Below are 21,279 nucleotides of genomic sequence, written 5' to 3'. Positions count from 1 at the left end.
ATCATAACAAGCACGATAATACGACATTTAAAATAATCTTTTAAAATCTCGCAATATCATTCGCGAATAATAAGGGACATAAAATACGTGTAAATGTGCTTCGTTACTCATTCGGCACACATTTGCCAATGTATACGAACCTTTGCAAGTTTATTCTCAGATAGAGGCACATATTACAAAAAACGGAAGCATCCATTAACACACGACTTACGCAATATACCGGTGCCGTTAAAGATTTAAAATAACAGCAGTAAAAGTTGTTAATGTGAGCTTCTGGTGGTATTGTGCTTTATAATTAGGGTCGCCGATAAATAATATAAGATATTTTGCATGTTTTTTGAAATACTAGTAGAAGAGTTGACTGATGTCAGTGCAGTCAGACTTTTTCCAAGTTGTACCCCTCTTACAAACCCTTACTAGAATAGGGTTCATTAGCTAATAGAGAGAGATTTTATCGTGGTTGCTGAAGAGGATGAAACTTTGAAAGAAACATATGCGAATAAAAAAATGCGTTGCGCTTGGAACCGAAATCCAAAGAAACAATCGCAATAGGTAAATACCAATACATCACTTTGATTAATATTATTACAAGCAGAATAATACTTTCAGATAACGGGGCAATAAAAGTACAAAATTGACGATTCTCTACCAATGTACTTGGTATTTGGAAACGGTACAAATATGCTAATATATGTAATTATTAACACGATTTAACAGATGTGTCGTGATAATTGAGAAACGTCCTTGAGAAATGAACTTGACACGTGGCAAGATTTTTTTAATAGTAGATGTCCGATTTATTTTGGGAACTATTCTATATGTTTTTCCCGACCACGAAGAGTACTTACAAATGTTTTGATAATTATAATTATTTGAAGGCATCACACATTAAGACAAAATGTTTTTGGTTTAAATGGGTTCAATGACGTTCAATGTATCTTTCGCGGAATGCCAAATCGTTTTGATTACATGTAAAATACGAAATGAATTTTTACTCTATAAAACTGCTGTTTGTGATCCAAGATAATCAGATTATGAAAACAGTTAATATTTCAGAGATACGAAAGTACGTCTGTTAAATTGTTTTAAAGTAAACATTAAAAATATAACGAGTTCAGATCTGAAAATAAAAACGGCCTTGAAACAGAAATGAAAGTGGCAAAACAGAACATAATTTAGCTGAACATAATTCTGTGTGAAACATATTGAAATCACAAATGACAATGCTTCACCCAAAAATAGTTGCTTAAATAATCCGTTTGGTAATAAAAATAATAAATGTTATAAGTATGTATAGCCAAAATGGCCTCTTGCAATGTAGATAACAATGTCAAACTTGTGATGTGTTTTTTTGGCAGAATAAGAACTTGTTTTTTTTTACCCAAAACGACCCAATTTACCCTAGCCCATAATGTTCACAAGCACAAACAAATCAGATCACTAGTACGGTTAAGTACTTAAAGATTCTATCAGATGAGTTAAAAGGTCTCTAGTATGGCCAGTCGAGCATCAAGTACTGATCTTTCATGAGTAAACCTAATTACTGAAGCGCGAAAAGTACAACACCCATGTTGCCTACATAATCTATACCAATATATAAAGCTGAAGAGTTTGTTTGAACGCGCTAATCTCAGGAACTACTAGTTCAAATTGAAAAATTCTTTTTGTGATCATTCATCGAGGAAGGTTTTAGCCTATAAACCATCACGCTGCGACTAATAGGAGCGAAGATACAATTGAAAATGTGGAAAAAACAGGGTAGATATAAATCATAACTTATATCTTCTAACCACGCGGACTAAGTCGCGGGCAACAGCAAGTATTAAATAAACATGAAGCGGTTACAAAGACTGAGTGATAGTAAAATACTAGCGGTAATGAGTGAAGTATTACAATACAAATTTAGACTTGGTAATATTTTATCAAATGTTATTAAAAACATTAGGTGGTGGATGTAGAGTGACTAGTATTTAGTGAGCTAAAGTGGTGACTGGTGATCATTGCTAAAAAATCGTCCCTAAATAGATGAGTGTCCACCAGTGGGATATAGCTATCGAAAATAGATTATTGTGTGACTATTGTCGGCGAAAGAAATAAAAATAAAAATCGATCATTGAATGCAATCATTCGATGAAACATGGAATTGAATATACACTTTAAACCGAGCCTAGAAGACGTACTTTACCGAGTTTAGTTAAACACAAATTGGCAAAGTTTCGTGGCCGGTAGAGCACCGACAGTGGTCAAGCGAATAGGCTATCGCTGGCTGCAGTTACAATAGTTCTCCCTTCGCGTCGGATTTCCGGAGCACAGCAGGTAGATAAGCGCCCGGCTGTTCATTTCCCTAGAACACCCACATCTGTAGCAGTTATGTATCTATGTATATATCTTATATATAAGTATGATATTATGTTGTTCGTTAGTCTCGCTATAACTCGAGAATGTAGCAGTCCAGGAAAGATGAGAAATTATGGAAAAATTGCGGTAAAGGCAAAAATCCCATGTAAACTACTCTACCTACTTTCCTGCCAAACTTTTGACATATTTTGAATGTAAATTAAAAGAAGTCTTATTGTTTTACATATAATATGATGATGCTCCTTACAGAAAAAAACTGTAAAGTAACCACGAGATCGGGTACTACGCGGGTGTCACCTCGGGAAGCCCCTAGTTTTCAAAAAAAACTAATAGAACACCGCATTTTATAGATAAAAGACACAACCAGTAGGAATTACTAACTTAAACACGGAATTGACGTTTCTCGAATCGTTTTGATCCACGCGTTCACGCCGGAGTCCATGCAATCAAATACCCTCAAGTGCATTTTGATTTGCTTCCTTAGAAATGTACCTCACTCAAGTTATTGAATAGGGGTAGGTTACAACTCTGAATACATGTTCTTCGAAACGAAACGTGTGACGGTAAATACAACTTGAGCAACAGCGGCCACATTAAAGGGAATCTAATACGTAGTTATATTTGAGAAGCATTTAGATATAATTATTCCGGAGTCTTGGCTCACGATCCTATCGAACAAAGCACAAATTGATCGCTAAATCAATTATTCAAGATAGTGTTAGGAAAGGTATAAACAAACTATAATTCAATCGAGTCTATGCGCGTAATAGGGAAATGTTTTATCATGATACTCAAGTGTAGTGTAAGTTGTGTCAATAATTATCTACTATTAAGCACCTGCACACAATGGCCCACTTTGGCTGTTATTCAACTCGTATTACTGCATTTGAATGTAAGTGGTAATTCATCAATGGACGTTGAAGAGCGGCCAACATCTTGTATTGTGTTGCAAGTTTGCATGATTAAACGTTGTACTGCGTACCTAACACGCAGCATTCTTTGCTTGTTCAATAAACTTGCCTAAAGATGGTCAACTTAACCCGTACTAGGGGGTACTTACACATTCATATTCTCATACAGGAATTAGGTAAAGGATTTTCTATATTATATTACTCTAATGCATTGCAATTGGGAGGGGCCTATGTCCAGCAGTGCAACAATAAGTTTTATTTCAGTTCCATAATCGTTAATTACGATTTAAAAAAAATGGTTAAGATTTTTTCATTCTAGGCCCCAAAAAAAACAAAACAATTTACTGAATAAATGGTTTGCGGTCCAGCTGATACCTGGTTTTTAGATGAAATGTACTTGGATTTCAGAAGATAAGAAGGTCGGCCTTGTCACCGCGACAAACAAACGCGAGCTGTCTTCTGAAAGACTACACGCTTTATTACTGATGGATTTATTTTTGCATTCTCTACAACAAAACAATATGTTTATCCTACAAAATATTTCTTAGACATTTATTTAGGCGGCGGCAGTTCAAATTCATGGACTAAAACGCATTTCATTTCATGTCAACCGACTTCAAAAGAAGGAACTTATCATTTCGTCTTAATTTTTTGACGTAACTCGATATTGTTGACTTAAAAAACTTCGCTCCTATAAAGATTTCCCAGAGTTTGGTTCAGAAGTGTTTAGTTGAGGTAAACCCATGATTTTGTTGTTAAAAAAAGATATTATTCAAATTGTATTTGTGTTCTAATAAGAATATGCCTTGGGAGTCATAAATACAGTAAAGATATCCAGCGACCTCTAAACTGCACACTTGCCTACGTAGGTACCTTGTAACATGCACAAATAGGCAACACCCAGTGGGGTATCGTATTCCCATGCGTCAACGGCAAGTTTTAATGCAACACGTGTACCTCAATTCAGGTTAAAACATATGTGCAGAGCGAATTCTTGCTAGAGCAACATTGGTAGTGTATATTCATGTTTTGATATTGTAAGCAAATCTTTTATATAAACGTTTAATATACTTCTTTGCTGGGAGGATTTAAGGAGACGAAAACGTCGACTATTGAGAAGATTTCCCGATAGAACCGAGTTCGATCAATCGATTTAAATCACTAGCGCAAATTAGTGGAGTCGTACGAGTTGGAATTAAGCTCGATCGACATACGACGCTGATAACAGTACGCGATCTTCTTCAGTTTGTTTAGTACCATTAAGAGACTTAATCTATAATCGAAACACATTCGAATTAAAATCAGAACCAAACCAGCTTGGCCATAACGACAACTAGTCTGAAATTCCCGACAACTTAAACTCCATCCGCGGTTTTGGCTATACGAAACTAAGAACTTCGGGAGTATAGTTGTAGTCACACTAAATACAACGGGTACTGGACACAATTTCATATAAAGCAGTTTTTAAAACAAATACAATTCTAACTAGTGGTGCTATTCCTAGGAAATAATATTTGTCGTTTCAAGTAGCACCGGCCCGAAACAGTGCATTACCATAAGGTTATGGAAAGACTGACAAAAAAGGACTAGCGCATACGTTCATGCCATATTTTGATCAAAGTTTAAATAAAATGGATTTGTAAACGTTTCCTTCAATAAAGCTATATTTTATTCTAACAATAGTAGAACGTGGGTGGTTTCGGGGAAATGTCGAACGTAATCAAATGCTACATATTTCAAATGTGTTTATGCTTCTATGTGTATAAAAATATACTGTAAAATGACGTGAAGACTAGATCTAAAATGAAGCTGCTGAAAATAGACACGCAAGCAGAAATCTGTCAAGAGTTACAAGCAAGTCAAACCGGAGTGCTTATATTCATCCAAAGTATTTATTTGAAGTTAACTTGGCATAAGACTTGTGGACTATCTGATTGGATGTTTGGATCACAAATAACAATTCTCCTTATTTTCTATTTTACAGTCCATCTATAAATGAAATAGCAAATAAATGGCAATTACTCTAGGAAATACAAACGGCAATATTTAACACTTCATTGCTTAGCAACACGAAGTTAGCGGAAGTATCAAACGTATCTTTCTCGAAATGGAACAATGCCTGTATTTTTTAACACAGTAAACGCTTGGATTCACGACGAAAGTTTTTAAAATGCCGTTAAAGTTTGTTTATGACCGGTCTCGAACACAAATGATACATTTTATTGTTCAATTTTATTTTGATGCCATCGTCAAACCAAATTAGATGCTTGCGCGATAAGGAACACGTATCGAGTAGCATCCGTAATTACTTGTAAAGCATGTCTCAACTTATCTAGTCAATGGAACTAATAAGTGAAGTACATGACAACAGTGAATAATGACGAATGGCTGCATCATTTATTTTTACTGATACTGCTTAGCGAAGGATGGATTAATTCAGGAAACGTAATCAATAAAACTTGACACCCACGAGCGATTGAAATAAAACAATGTGTGTTATTGATTCCAGCAGTCAACAGCTACGTATACAAGCAAGATCCACTATCAATATTTTCTTTGGAAACAACACGTATTTTCGAAAACTATTAATCGTTCAGGAATTCTGGATGTGGTTTATACGGCTGCGAGAATTTTGGCAATAGTTATTAAGAATACGGTCTGAAACAGTTCTTTACAGATGTAGAAAATACCTACTATAAAATATTATTTCCTGATGTGTGTTTCGCTAATGAATAATATTTTAGACTGGACGTCACAATGCAAGTTAAATTTAATTTGTATTTGCCTTTATCTTTACCTTAATTCTTTCTGTACCATTTACAAATGTACAACTACTTTATATCTATAACACATCCCGTCGAAATAGGGCAATATTATAAACGTTAGAGCTGATCTGGATAGCTTTAATGAGTCAATAATAGTTCTTTCCAACGATTCAAACAACTTATAATTTCACTAAATATTAGTGTTGGTACTAATATTGCATCTCTAGAAGGGCTGACAGCTTAAACTGCTAATAAACTTGTGAAATAATTATCATAATAAGAAAAAGACACAAGAAGCAGCCACATCCGCGCCTAGCTTATAATTAATAATGATCTAACATTAAAATGTTCCCATCTAGATCTGAACGTTAAATGAAGGCATAAATATAATGCGTGCGACATTTATATCGTAAGTAGGTTGTCGTCGTTCATCTGCGTGTATAATGCACGGTCCTAAGATCAACGCGCATACAAAATTTAATGTCTTATTATAAGTGGACCAGACAGAGAAAAACAAACGAAAAAAAAAAGGGAGATAAGACATTTTAGATTTACTACTTATAGTCTATTTTTCGTTGGATTTGTCTATAGGTGAGAGAAATGTTACATGCTGTGCATACTAGCTGCTTCTATTATTTATAGCATGATGATAGCCTTCCTCAAAAATGGGGTATTTAGTACTGAAAGATTTTTTCATATCGGCCTCGAATTTCCTGAGATCAGCGCATTTGGTCGTACTTATCTCATTAACCAATATCCAAACAAATAAACTCTTCAGCTTTATAATATTACTATAAATTATGTATGGAGATTTTATCAATTTTCTATTTTGAGTAGGTATAACTTTCCATTGATAGACAGAAAACTGAAACGCGGCAGTTAGACGCGTCCATCTTTAGTTATACAACAGGTAAGGGTAAATTTCCTTCTGGATTTCGAGGGCTTATAAGAACGCTTGCAACATTGTAGTCTTAAATGATCCTTGTAAATACCTCACATGTTCCTACACGTAGGAAACGGATAACCATGGTCTATTCACAGCAAATGTAAAGCAATACAATTTCATGACTTCCTAAGACGAACTGTGCATAGTGTAATGCCAAACGATAGGGTATGATCCCAATAGTCTATTTATGTATGGAATGTGGAGAATGTACCCTCATATCTGCATACGTCTTCTATGGAGACGCAGTGTTTGTTTGTTATCGATGGACACCTCATTTCTTTTAGCTACAAATGGTGTTAAAACTTTGAATTCGCATTCGTTAGATCAAGCTTTGCAATTTAACTTGCGAACTTCTGGGTTTTATATTTTAAATGGACGACAGATTGGTAGCTGGACGCCTTCTCTGATAGAACTTTAATCTTTGTCACTCTAAATCTAAATTCTTCTTTATCATTTCATTGAGAGATAATATTTGCAACATTTAGTAATGATTGAATCAATGCAGACACGGCTAAGTGGCAGTTACGATTCATCCGCCCGTATCTTTTCTGGAGTACTTGATTGTGAAGCATCCAATAATGGTAATTACTTTCTTTTCCATTAAATGTACTATAAATTTCATAATTTTCATTCTTATTACCAAGAAATGTATGACATACAGCCATGTCTAAAAGTGTTATTTCTTTATAGATAATTATAAAATCAAAATTTTTATTAAAAATAAAGTTTCTCGTCCTTATTAATAATTTTCATTAATTCTTAATAATTTTTAATTATTTTACATGCATAAAAGTTATAAGTAGATACTAAAAGTCCCATTTACGAGTATGTAATTGAAGTCTATCTAAGATGGCTACATGGGAGAACATTAATTGACTCTATTAAAACTTGTTAATACCTTCCTGCGGTCACTGACTGGGATATCATATCATACAAATCTAGTGAGCACACGACTCCACCCCTCGACCTCAGATTGTTTTAATGACGCTTTTAATACCAGTCAAAGGGCACTGACGATTTGGTTCACGGCTTTTTAAATAATAATATGTGAACCGAATTAAAAGCTTCTACAATGAGCGGACAGAAAAACGTTAATAGTCTTCTTGAATCCATTCAAATCGAATTAAAATTTTAATAGCATACATCGCGATCGCGACATTGGGACACTCACTTCGGCAGCGATACAGCGCCGCTTTGATAAATGTTAGCGAACGTGTCGCTTCGAATTAAACCTGCAATGTACATGGTGACGTACGAGATAGTGCTGTAGACAGTCAGATTCTAATTCTGTACCGGTGACGTTGAGCTCGCTCGAAACAATCGAAAGTTATTCCGAGTGCTAAACCGACACACGTGACTCGGTATGCCGCGTTCTATTCGAATAACCGATTTGCGGAAGTCAATTAGAAATATATTGATTAAAACTCTATATCGGTTCAAATGATACGCAATGCTACAGTTGCTTGGTATTCCGATCGCATTACAAGTTTAGTGAAGCAAAAGCCAATATGAAAAATAAGCTGTACGACCGCAGAAACTTGCGAGGGACAGTTAGCCGCAGGAATTTAATAAACTGCATTCCTTGAACTGGAGTTTGAGATAAGGAAGGCTGAGTAGAGAGAATACAATATGTGTTATTGCACTTATGGGATTTAAGGGATTTAAGGGCTTTTTTGCTCGGTGACTTACGATTAATGGCTTTTCGAAATATCGGTAAAATTAAATGTGAACTTTACCATCCAGTTTGCCTCAAATATTAACAAATTGAATATGTATCATGTGCTATACGAAATAGTTGAAATATTGTATTTTGGCAACAGTAAAAAAAATACAAACATTACTAATTTATTTCTGAGGTTTCATTGAAGTTTTTTTGCAAAAACTACAACAACAGTGTTAGTGACAATTAAATTTTCTTTTCACAATGTACCAACAATTATTTGATTGGTATGGTATTAATAATTTATCAATATTAATATTGTTTGTTGATCTACTCCAAGTTCTTCCGATCATGTGTACTAGTACTAGGTTTCCGCCTCAGGTATGTAGGCAAAATGTATGAAACATTTGTTTTTTCAAAATATTTATTTAACTTAATTTACGTCATTATGTGCTAGTCTACCAATAATATAGAGGTATTTAGTAAAGTTGTAACGGTGATCTTACAGAAAACTGAGACAAATGGACGGAGTTCGTATATTTAATAAATCGAAATTCTCATAACGTATTAGAATAATAGGCTGTATATTAATGTAATTAACATATCACCGATGAAGTGGGTCTCGTGGAGGACTACGAAAGTATGTTTGTACGTTTGTTACCTCTTCACGACTAGACGGATTTTGGACGGATTTCGTTGGAATTTGGTATGGAGCTGGTACACAGCATTTATCAACATAAAGGTCCACAAGGCAGAGCATAGGTCGGGCTTGCATGTGGTGTATTGGATACCCCGACACCCGATCAGCTAACAGACCAGGTAGGAGGACACGTCATTTGCGAGACATTTCTTACGAGGATTGAGCTTTTCACATCCCTACTTAAAATCCAAGAGGATTAAGGGTTGCCAGAATTGCGCAGAGTATGCGCGAGCGATTCTGCAACTCAGGCTTCCTGGGGCGGTTTGAGACGGCCAGAGACCGATATATCCCTAAGGCGTGCCGTCGGAGTAGGTTTTCAACAAGGACTCAAAAAGCGCGTGAGCCATAGCTAGTCAGTTATAAAGTTGCAACAAATTCGATTTTTTACTAAAGGACACCTTATATTTCATTTTCAATGTTTCAATGCGATCAGAATTGACTTTTAGCATTCAAACTGAAGAAAAAAAATCAGTTAATATAACTTTGTGAAAGTATTTAATTGTTTGATGTAATTTATAATCAAGATAGTACGTATATCATATAAAGATTTAAGCTTTAATATTTAAGTGCCTAAATAGTATGTCTGTTGTTACAATACCTAGCTTTTTCATTTTTAATAAGGGGTTTCCGATAACAGTTAGTTCAACTCATGTATAAGTTAATTACAGCCTAAGCAATGTTGTTTTGTCTATTAGCGATGAGACATTATGCTTGTACATTTTCATTTCCCTTTATCTAAGTGAATACTGTCTATAATATTACGACATGCAGCAAGTCAATGGATTTTTTTGATTAGTACTGCTTTTAGTTCACAATCACAGAGACTGATTAAAATGTTGAAGCTGTAACTGGCTCTGGCTTCTAAAAGCTGTTCAATACTAAGATTGTAAATTGTTGTGAAATATTAGACCTATGTGAGACATAGATAAATGATGAGACTGCAAACCAATCATAGGCCTTAAAAGATAGCGTCAGGTTTCCTGTGGGTCAGACTTTGTGAAAATGGCGTAAGTAAAATACTTTTTGAATTAAAACTGTTCTATAAAACCTCAAAAGTGATCGAAAGTTATTTTTAAATGTGATTGGCAGTCACTATTTAAGAGCAGTAGCAGTGAGCTTCTACAATATCACAAGACAATGTCTGATTGAAAATGCTTTGGACCGATCACATAATTTGGATCTGGCTCCCTTTAGCCCTTTTTTTATCCAGTACATTGTATCCCATAATTGAGTAAAGCCAGCCCCAAATCTTGCCATGAACCCTCTTGGGTAGGCAGAAAAATACAGCAAATTGTAGGTCAATATAGTTACATCAGTACTGAGTGTGTATCATAAATAAAGAGCAGTAAGTGATCATAGATTATAGTTGCCTTTGAGTATCAAATAATCCCCTATTACACTTTGAACTTCTTGTCTATAGATATATTCTTAGCTCAAACAAGCTTGGATAATCCAAGTATTTAGAAGTTAACGGAATATTTTCACAATATATAGGTAATTGCATTGTGACAGCGCTGAGATTCAACTATGTAATACCAACATTGTTACAGTTTTAATAGGTCAAAGGCAGATCCAAACACCGTACATTGTTTGTTAGCAAGTTATGAGCGTGAAGTTTACAACATTCATTTGAAACTGTTAGACGATGCATGTGAAGCTGAATATTGGAAATAGTTTTGCTGAGAAATGTTTAAGGAAATATTCAGTGATAATGCAGTATTATATATGCCATTATTATCATCAAAATCATCACAAAAGGCTTTGGGTTAAATACTATACATCATCATCGGCCTAGCCTTTTCCATCATTTATCTATCATTTGAATGGGTTTTATATGGTTTTAACACATGATTCCATACAATTTTAAAATGATAAGAAAATATCCTATAAGTGGACGCAATGTAATAATTAAATAGACATTGGGGTAATGACTAAGTACAGTTGGTAAGAATACCCTCACCTACCCGGTTACTATAGAAGTAGAATTGTCCAATTATTATAAGTCATTCGTTAATTATAGACACTACAAATAACTATTAGATATAAATATAACATTACACTCAATCATGTGGATAGTAGTATTGATATTTGAAGCAAATCGCAAAGCTTTGTGTAGCTTTTTTCAGTTAACAAGGTTCTGTTTACTGAATCAAATTTAACAAATATTCTGATTTGAATTATGAGGTATGACTTTTCATTTATATATTCATTACCCTTTAATAAACAAATGTTGTCTTGCAAATTGGGGGCAGCCTATATCAACTAGTGGACCACCTCTTGAGAATGGTAATGTTAGAGATAATATAATTCCATTGATTCAGCCTACTGCAGTACCGGTCAGATCTTAGTGTTTTCCCGAGTTGTACCATTTGTACCATACAAGTTGTAAAATTAACTAAGTCACTACTAAGACCTACTGCTGAATAGTGAAAAAGTAGACAGTCTTGATGCTTCTGCATTTGACATTGATTCAAATTCAGTAAAGTTTAGGGTCTAACTAATACGCCTTGTAAAAAACGATGGTATTTCATTTGGCAGTTGCCTGCGTCCAAGCCAATTGAGAAAATCAATGGTATTGGTAGTACCATATATACTGCTGTATCAAATAAACATTTTACATAAGACTTTTTAGATAATTTTAAGTCAGACTAATCATCGAGACATCAGAATATCTCTTTAAAGTATGATTAGGGTCCTCAAATTCGCATTACCTGCAGCAAGTCAGTATATAAGTACAATAAAGTCTGCTAGCAAGCCAGTAAATTATAATGACACTATGTATGCTACAGCTTATGTTTACATTAGGTACATAATACACAAACTTGAACCTTGCGACTTAGCTTTCTCTTGTTGGAAATTTGAGTTATTTAAAAATGTCCATATATTTAGAATTTTCTGCATTTTATGCTTCGTGTCATGGCTTTTTTGTGTACGTTATTTATCAAAGAGTAAGAGAAATAATAATTCAAGTAGAAATATGTTTTCTGATAAGAAGTTTCGAGGGTAACTCTCAATCACTCATCAGATACCCCTGTAACTTTGGTTAATTCTCATAAGGGGTCAAAATAATCTATTTCAATCGGTATTTACAACTTCAATGCATCTTCAAGAGAATGGGTCATTATACCGCGTAGAAAGAGACATTACCATTGGTCATGGAATTTAAATATATATTTGATATAATTATATATTTAATATTTATAATATTATATATTTTGTTACTATTTAGGTTCTATGAATATTCCATAATCAAGAAAATCCAGATATTGTTATAGTGGATATATGAGAAAACCTCACAAAACTAGCTATTTAGTTACCGATCTCTTAAAGGAGATAAAGTATAATAAAAAAACATAATCATTAATCAATATTATTCCATACACTATTTTGACAGTTCATTTTATACTGCACCTGGGATTAGGAATGTTATATGAGGTAGATAGAGATAAAATAAAGAGGGTTTGTGGATAATATATGATTTTGTTGGATGTGGTTACCTGATGGAGTGCTGTGAGCCCGTCGACGTTCGCTGTGTTGATGTCTGCGCCGCGTTTCAGCAGTCGCTGCACCTCGTCCTTGTCGCCAGCAGTGCATGCCGCCAAAAACACTATGCCAGATGAGAACTGCACTCTTGAAGCCCGCCGGGGAGTCGGGGACTGCTTGTTTGTATCCGATTCTTCCCATCTTTTCAACTGCTCCGCTCTCTTGAACAATGCTGACGAAGACCTATTGTCCGTCATTTTAACTCAACAAACAAACCACTTATCACTCAATATGGTCTATGCGAACACTTTTCACGGGGCATAGATTGTGTTTTTACTGCATACAGTACACAAACGCCGAGTCCATAACTTAATTACCAAAAAAGGAAACAAGAAAGAGGAAACGTTCCAGGGAGATTGATACTAAGAAGCATTCACGCGACCATTGTTCCGCACACTTGTTGAGTTGTAATAATTACACATCCGACCACTGATTCTATGTCCATGACATAACCAATAAGCTAGACATTTAGCGTGGCAGCCATTACGAGAATAAATTTAAACAGCCTACTAAAGTACCACATACCGAATGCACGCCGAATGCAAAAAGAAAAACTAGGCAGCGAATGAGAATGACGGAAGAAGAAAACACCTAGCGCCACCTAGCACAACAATCACTCTGAGTTGCCATTCTAAATACTCCATGACGGCAAGCGTCACGGCATGCCGTAATCGAAAACACACTGCGATGACATTCTCACTAAGAGTGACGACAATTTTAATTAAATTAAGCAGTATGCATAACTTTATTCAAAACAATTAAGTTTGTTTTGAGTGTTCAAAACTTTCTGAATAATGGACTATTAATTACAAAAATAATCATCATGTGCAGGTGTGTATCACAAATCCGCAGGGCAGCGGCTTGTAGCGTACTGTTTATAACTTTATAAGTTTTGAAACAACGAAACTTTATAAAAAGCAACAATAGGTCCCTGTCTAAAGGGACTCCTAGCTTTTCATTTCCTTAACTAGCTAGCTAGGGAGGGGTTGTTAAAAAATGGGATTGCTATACTGTACCATATTGAAAATTGATCTATGTTATTGTCCGTAAAGTGTGTCCAAAAGTGTCAAAAAGTACTAGATATGCTTTTAAGTATGTAACGACGTAACAGTGAGGAAACCCGCTCCCAGTTGGGAAGATTAGTATCGCACCACCTGATACCTATCTTGGCGGTATCATAGAGGGCCCACCTACTCCACCTAGTGGGCAAGCCATCACTTACCAATTTCTTTACCGTTTAGCTTTCTGGCAAATCATAGGAATTGGCAACCAGCACCTTTATTAACATCATAATCCGCAGCCTTTGTCCTCCGACTGCTAGGCATAGGCCTTCCCTTTCTTGTGCCAATTTTTACGGTCCTGTGCCAGCCACATCGAGACTCGACTCGAGATCTTTAACGAGAAATCGAACGACTCTTTTTTCACTCAAAGTATGCAATAGTTCTGCATCCACTTTGGATTTTTCATCTATGTTCTCTTATTGAATGAGGTTGAGCGATTCTTCATATTATTATATCCACCGAACGGTGTCTCATTGTATCTACTCTTTTAAAAAATACCAGGACATCTCCCACGAATACATCCCCTAAATGTATAGATGTCAATATAATAAAGGTAAGCATTGAATAAAGTCTCTTCCCAGAGTATAAAATAATTCTTAATTTAAAACTAACTTTCATAAACTTACAACGCACCAACAGTTCTTGAGATTAGCAATGCGCTGGTCTTATTAACTACAAAAAATAAACTGTCCAGTTTTAGGTACAACATAAGTTTAGTTTTAAACTGTTTTCAGCCGGTATAAAACTACCTCTTAAAGTAATAAGATTGCAGTCCTAAAAGAGAGTCGGCCTACCACACTGTAAGTAGTCTCCTTTCCATTACCAAATCATACTTACAGAGGTAATAGTGGTTACATTTAAAAAATCATAGATCTTTTAAAGCATTCGTAAAATTATGGACAAGCAACTTTCTTTAAGAAAATAAAAGACTAAACTAAAAAAATACTTGAAAACTTTTCCGTCCAAAACCAAAGTACTAAATTATATTATTTTAGAACACACACGATTTGTGAAATGGTGAAAAATAGTGAAATGTACAAATTAAGTTCATAATTTATATTTCTGATTGTTTTTTTAAGTTAATATTTCGAAAGTCCTATTTTTAAAGGTTATCTTATTGATCATATTATTTAATCTAAAAACTATCGTTGAACCTACTAGAATATCATGCTTCCAGATTTTATATGGTAACATTGATTTTTATAAAATTTTTGGTAAAATTAAGAAATTTAAATTAGTTGGATAAAAAGAGCATTTATTCGTATGTAATAAATCGTAATTCTTGTATCGTTTCAAAATAAGACGCAAACTAAAATGCATTATGTAAACGAGAACAAGCCCACCCGCTTTGCTAGCGGTCCCTGGCGTTCAGAACCAGTATCAGTAGTTTGCGAGTCGGAGTCAGAAATTATTCAAAATTCAAGATGGCCATGTGTCACGATGGTTTCTTGAATGGTAATAGTTAACTTTATTTGTTTTGTGTGAAAAAAGTGCGTAACCATGATGGCTGACTTAAGTGTTGATATATCAAAGTTGCCGGACGAGATAAGAGATAAATTAGCCGAATTAGACTTGGAGTTATCTGAAGGTAAGAATGCAGTAAGTCTGCGTACCTACTCATAGATCGATAATTTGTTAATTTAGATTATTATTTTACGTAAATTAGCCTTTATTTAATTGTTTAAAACTTATTCTTTATTATTAAATTATTTTTACACTTAGTTTTATGTTGCAAGTAACTTTTTTAATTGACGTAAATCGCCAGCTGATGTTTTTCGTAAATAAAGTATGGTATGAGTTTACAGTGGTTGATTTTGATATGTTGTGATAAAGTTATGTGTGTTAGGTGCTCACGCTTGACTAGTTACGTTGTCACACATGGCGTACTAAGGAATGCATCACACAGCACGAGACGACGACGCTTCTTAGAATACACTTTACGTACTCGCAACTTTGTATCGTTCTTACTTTTGTTTTGCCGAGTACAGGTCCGGCGGTCACTTGCCGTGCGTCCTACCCCTTCCGAAAGGTGTTCAGAGCCTTTCCTATGCGTTTCAAACTAGTTTGAAAGTGTTTATAAACTTTTAAAACTATTTCAAAACTCGTACGTAAATTGTAAACTGCTTATCAGTGTTAAATCCAACACAGCCAAGACTGTCAATTTCTGTATGACGAAAGTAATCAAACTAACTGTTCTCATGTTGGAAAGAATAAATTACTCATATCCTTTGCCTTGTACATAGAGTAGGTACATAAAGTACCATAATTTAGTGTTAATATTTACAACTGCAGGAAGTAAGGAGACATCAAGATTGTCTGAATTAAAGTTTTATTTGATGTTACTGAGGTTGATATATTTTTGAGGATTATAGGATTCTTACTCACAAATTTTACTTTTCTTAAAGAAGTCCCTTGTACAAGTTAAAATGGTCTAATGAATGGGGAAGACCAAGAGCAAACTTCCTTTCTTGTTGAAACAATTTTGTATTCTTATAAGAATATAGCCTATAGGTACTAAGTTTTGGAAAAACTTATCCTCATTGATTGTTACTTCTTCAAGGGGTCTTTGAGGTCTTTTCAGTGTATTGAAATGTTACTAAACTAAATAGCTTTTTAAACAAACCTGTTACTTTGACCCATGTAATTTAAATAATAATGGAGGATAATGAAAAGAATTGTCAAATTTTGCTCGAGACATTTTGGGAATATTATAATGTGTGATTCATGAATAGACTTCAAAATGGTTTGGAACCTATTGTATACAAAGATATTATTAAGGACACATTTCTATACTAAGTATATCACTTTTAATATAAATTGGTATAAAATACATGATTTTTACATTTGTAATTTTAACAAATCTAATGAATGATACATTTTGTTTCATACAAAATGTATGTAAGTATGAGAACATCAAAGAATATTTTTCTCATTGGTTATTAAGGGTGGTAACTAGGGGTATTAATGTCAGTGCAAGCTCCAATGTTACTTAGATATTTCTGATAATGGATTTGTTTGGGTGACCATTTGCTCTGTAGATTTTCGTATTTGAGTTAATGGTTGAAAAGTATTTTAGTTAAATGTATGATAGTATTTTTGTGTGAAGTATGGGCATTGAGTAAATATAATTATAATGTTTTAAATTTTATACACAATTTTGAAACTTATTTAATGGTATTTTAATTTAACTGCAAATATAATACGTTTTGAAATAAATTTTACGAAAATGAGAATTTATAAATCACAACCCACAACCCTGTCTCTTTTTGTTGATATTTATACCCAAAAATGGTTTTCATATTTTCTTTCTAATTATGTTCTTAATAGAAAAACGGGTAAATAATAGCTAGGATAAAAAGGCGCTTTTAGGGAATTTCTGACTTTACTTTAAAAAAAGAATTGTACTAGGTATTTGAAAATCCTATCAAGGCGTCGTCAACCAAAATTGGTTGTCGTTTCGCGAAAACCCTTGGAAGAATACCGTGCTACCCTCTGAATTATTTAGGCAGCCTAGATCGTCACGCGGTCCACGGTAATAAGGTATTCACCTGTACCTTTTGAGACACGAATAATATACCTAAAAAAAAGTATTCTCAACACAACCTATAAGAATTTCAAGGTAGAACGAATTCGCTTACGTATTTATAAAAAAAACAATAATAGACTTTGACTGTCAGCAAAATTGGTTTAATTTCCAATAAACACAATTTATGCAGACGCATTAAAGTATGAAACAGCTGTTTCCGTACGGAATTCGTCGTCTGAAATTCCAATGAAAATCCGTGCGTATCCAGGGTTTTCGCTGGCCATTTGTGGGGGACAGATATCATTTATGAATACCTGCGTCGAACCGCGGGCACTGGAATTTCATTCCTGTATCCCAGTAGTACAGTTTACTTAGCTTACTATACTTTTCGAACATTATATCGCAATTAAAAGATTCAATATTTATTGCTTTGATTGAGTGTTTGCGTTATTACATTTATTTCTACGAAGCTAAAAAAATAAACTTATGAAGTCGGATTTATTTAAATAATCACTTAAGCAGAGCATTTGTTTGTAACTTGTTATTTGAGTAACTTTGCCTTGTCTGTGAACCTAGGAATACACAACAGGGTCCGCCCGTGACGAGGAAGGGAAAAAAAAAGTTACGTGTATGACAAAGGCTACACGAGTTTAGTTTTTCCGTCAAAGGCGGAATGTAAAATGCTTTGCGCGGGATTTTATTCCGATACATTTCCTGCATCTCCTATTTTATTTCTATCATTTTGTACGACTGAGTTTCTGTTGAAAGTCTTGGTGTAGAGAACCAGGCATGCTGGCGTTTATGCGAAGCGAATTGTAGGTTGTTATTATTTTTAATTGGTTGTGTTTTTAATGATTATGTTTGTGATGTCTGCTGTGGCGAATTATTTTGCGAATATTGTTTTCTTTCTGTTATTTTATTTTTGTTATAGTTCTTCGATATTGTTTTATTGATTTTATCAGTAATCAGAATATTTAAGTAATGCTCTGGGCGATTATCCTCAAAGTATTACGCTTCACATTTGATTCCCTTGACTATATAAATACATGTTGGGTGACTTCTGTCCGTTGTCCGCATGCGAGTCTTTGCAAACCTCCCGCGACATTACGTTAGCAAGCAACACATTCAAATACGAAAATCTTACATGAATCTAATTATAATCAAAAGCTTGTAGTTTTGGAGCATACTTTTTGGATAACCGCTTAGCGCGTAATAAGTTCTTTATATTCGTATAATATATTAAAAACAGAAAACGTGCTTTATAAAATCCTACAATTATGCGAGGTTAAAAACAGCTCTGCATTTTGATAGAATTAAAAATCATGGGAGTATTTTTGTTGGGGATGATGAATGCAAAATTGATGCAGCTAAATGATGCAGTTACGAATATAGAATCTTATTTAACGACTATGGCAGTTTATTTGCATAAACTGCTAGCTGACCCAGCAAACGTTGTTTTGCCAAAAAATTTTTTCTAGTGTTATGTATTTTTAATGCATTATAAAAAATATGAAAACAAACAATTTCGTCCAAAAAATAAAACATTTATTTTTAGTGTGAGCAACCCTTAACACTTAGGGTAATGAAAAATAGATGTTAGTCGATTCTCAGACCTACTGAATACGTATATAAAATTTGGTAAAAATCGGCCATGCCGTTTCGGAGGAGTACGGTAACTAACATCGTGACACGGGAATTTTATAATTTGATATTTATTAAGTCGTTAACAGTGAATATATACTTAAATATATATTAAATATTAAAATACAATTTCATAAACACCAAATTTCGAATTTAAACTACTTACCGACGCTATTGAAGTAACTAGTCGAATCCCCTTGCATGTGATGCATTTCCTCAACGCGTAAAGTCCATTACACAAAGCCTAAGTAACACAATGTTCGATCAGATTTAATACTAGGGGCGGGACTCAGGGTCTAAAAGCTTTTACTAAAATTCTGCCTTTTGGAAATTCGGGGGTAACGTTAAGTAGCCGGTTCGCTCTAAATAATACTTAGTGCAGAAATGCGTGGTAGATTTAGATCTACCTGATTGCAAATAGAGAATATTTAGTTTACAATCAATATTTACATGTTATTTGAAAAATTGGTGTTGAATAACAGAACTCAAATAAAATATTACTGCTAAAAGTCTCGTCCTTTTACTGTCCCAGAAAATCTAGATAATGTTTTCGAAGCTACTAAATTTAACAACGGCATTAGTTCTATTAAAAAAATTACTACTACATAACCAAGTTTAGGTATCTACTATATCATGTAAAACAACATCGTGCAATGCACTGTTGCTCCACTGTCACCCAAAGTATTGTTTAGCGATAATCGGTAATAATACACGAAGACAGGTGTGGTTACAGCCGTTAAATAATTCAATCGAGCATGTATCGCGGCCGTGTAATACGTTACAAAGCCAGCTAAGTTTCAACTTTGTCGTATATTAGCCGACTCGAATGTTCATATTCAATATCTTGAGTTTCAACCACTAAATGGACAGTACAAGTTGTAGCGCAGGTATTAGTTACGATGTAGGTACTTGGGAATAGTGATTTTGTATTTCAAGCCTAATAAAAAAAGAAAATTGCACGTGATAAGGTAAATTTTCAAAGAATTGTCTGTTGTAGTCCTCTGTGTAATACAGTAAAGATAACTATTAATTTTAATAAAATAAATAGCGAAATATTTAAATCGTATTCAATTTTTTTATGTTACCAACGCAATTAACCAAATAAAAGCGTGAGAAGGAAAAATACCATAATTGCTCCGTATAAGGAGATTACGAGTATCAAAATACAACACTTCTGAAAACGTAACAAAATACTGTATTACGGAGAACAGATCACTCATACGACACAAAAACATTTATTATAACATTTTGTAATAATATAAGTGGGCTCGTTAACAATGTTTTCGAGTAGCTCTCATAATAAAACGTGATATTATGAGAAATTAGGAAATTATTTATTATTCCTTAAATATTTGAGAAAACATTTATTCAAGAGGTTGACTTATGTCAATATTGCGTTATGGTACGGTGTTATTGAGTTTGGTTACAACTTTCACGGTTGGAGCGGCGACGGTCGCATAGAGCTAACTTCGTTAGATATCCGGCCTCCGGTGCTCGCTACGAATATTGCATGCGACGCTGATTTTTGTGTTACTGCGATTGCCCTTTACGAATTCAGTGTTGGCTGAAAACCTATCTTATGTTCACTCTTTGATATCATATGCTCAGTTTGCACGTTTGAACTCGTGTTTCATTAATTCCTCTACGGACTTTACCTCGTGCAAGTGTCTCAATTCATGCAATTTGCCGAGTAAACATTCATTAACGACATCTGCTTTTATCAGTTCGTTAAAAAAATGTGTGGTTTTCGAATAGGGCTTAACCACATATCGTTTTTCCTATTAATTCTCGTTTAGTAATTACCAAATGTGTCATACATTTTGATACATTTATCCTCGGCTATTGTTCCTGCGACTCGTGCGCGGCATATACGACCTCTTTGCCGGCGTGACGCATCACCCACAACCCGTTTTGTCGTCATGACTCGCTCTGACTAAGACGCACTGTGCTGGCAATTACAGTTCTCAAATATGTATAAAATATTGTGGCTGTGTGAAGTCTTTACTCCAACTAAATACTTCATATAGCCTTAATATAGCTTAATATAGCCGTAGTACTTTATATTTCTGTGTTAACCTAAATATAAAAACACTATGTCAAATAACAATATTATTGGTGCAGTTATACAATAACACCGACACGACTGACTAATTTCATTGACGTGTTCG

The 21,279-nt window shown here is 34.4% G+C and overlaps 2 protein-coding genes across 13 annotated transcripts in view; one reads left to right on the top strand and one right to left on the bottom strand.

Annotated features, from left to right (window-relative positions):
- Positions 1 to 13,489, bottom strand: part of LOC113508672 (protein phosphatase 1 regulatory subunit 12B) — a 58,610-nt gene extending 45,121 nt beyond the window's left edge. For 5 of the 7 annotated variants that reach the window (XM_026891770.1, XM_026891784.1, XM_026891777.1 and 2 more), the window contains exon 1: positions 12,838 to 13,488. In XM_026891770.1, coding sequence (XP_026747571.1) covers positions 12,838 to 13,080 — 243 coding nt within the window. In that variant the 5' untranslated portion in view covers positions 13,081 to 13,488. Of the gene's footprint in view, positions 1 to 12,837 lie in introns of all 7 variants that reach the window. The other 2 variants (XM_026891756.1, XM_026891763.1) reach the window with 1 other exon arrangement.
- Positions 13,490 to 15,309: 1,820 nt separating this feature from the next.
- LOC113508610 (disco-interacting protein 2) overlaps positions 15,310 to 21,279 on the top strand; it is a 98,363-nt gene continuing 92,393 nt past the window's right edge. For 4 of the 6 annotated variants that reach the window (XM_026891740.1, XM_026891734.1, XM_026891727.1 and 1 more), the window contains exon 1: positions 15,310 to 15,532. In XM_026891740.1, the coding sequence (XP_026747541.1) occupies positions 15,445 to 15,532 (88 nt within the window). In that variant the 5' untranslated portion in view covers positions 15,310 to 15,444. The remainder of the gene's footprint in view (positions 15,533 to 21,279) is intronic. The other 2 variants (XM_026891728.1, XM_026891726.1) reach the window with 1 other exon arrangement.

Source organism: Trichoplusia ni, chromosome 1 (genome assembly GCF_003590095.1).
Source record: "Trichoplusia ni isolate ovarian cell line Hi5 chromosome 1, tn1, whole genome shotgun sequence".
NCBI classification, from domain to species: Eukaryota; Metazoa; Arthropoda; class Insecta; order Lepidoptera; family Noctuidae; genus Trichoplusia; species Trichoplusia ni.
This window is presented reverse-complemented; position numbering and strand designations above follow the sequence as displayed.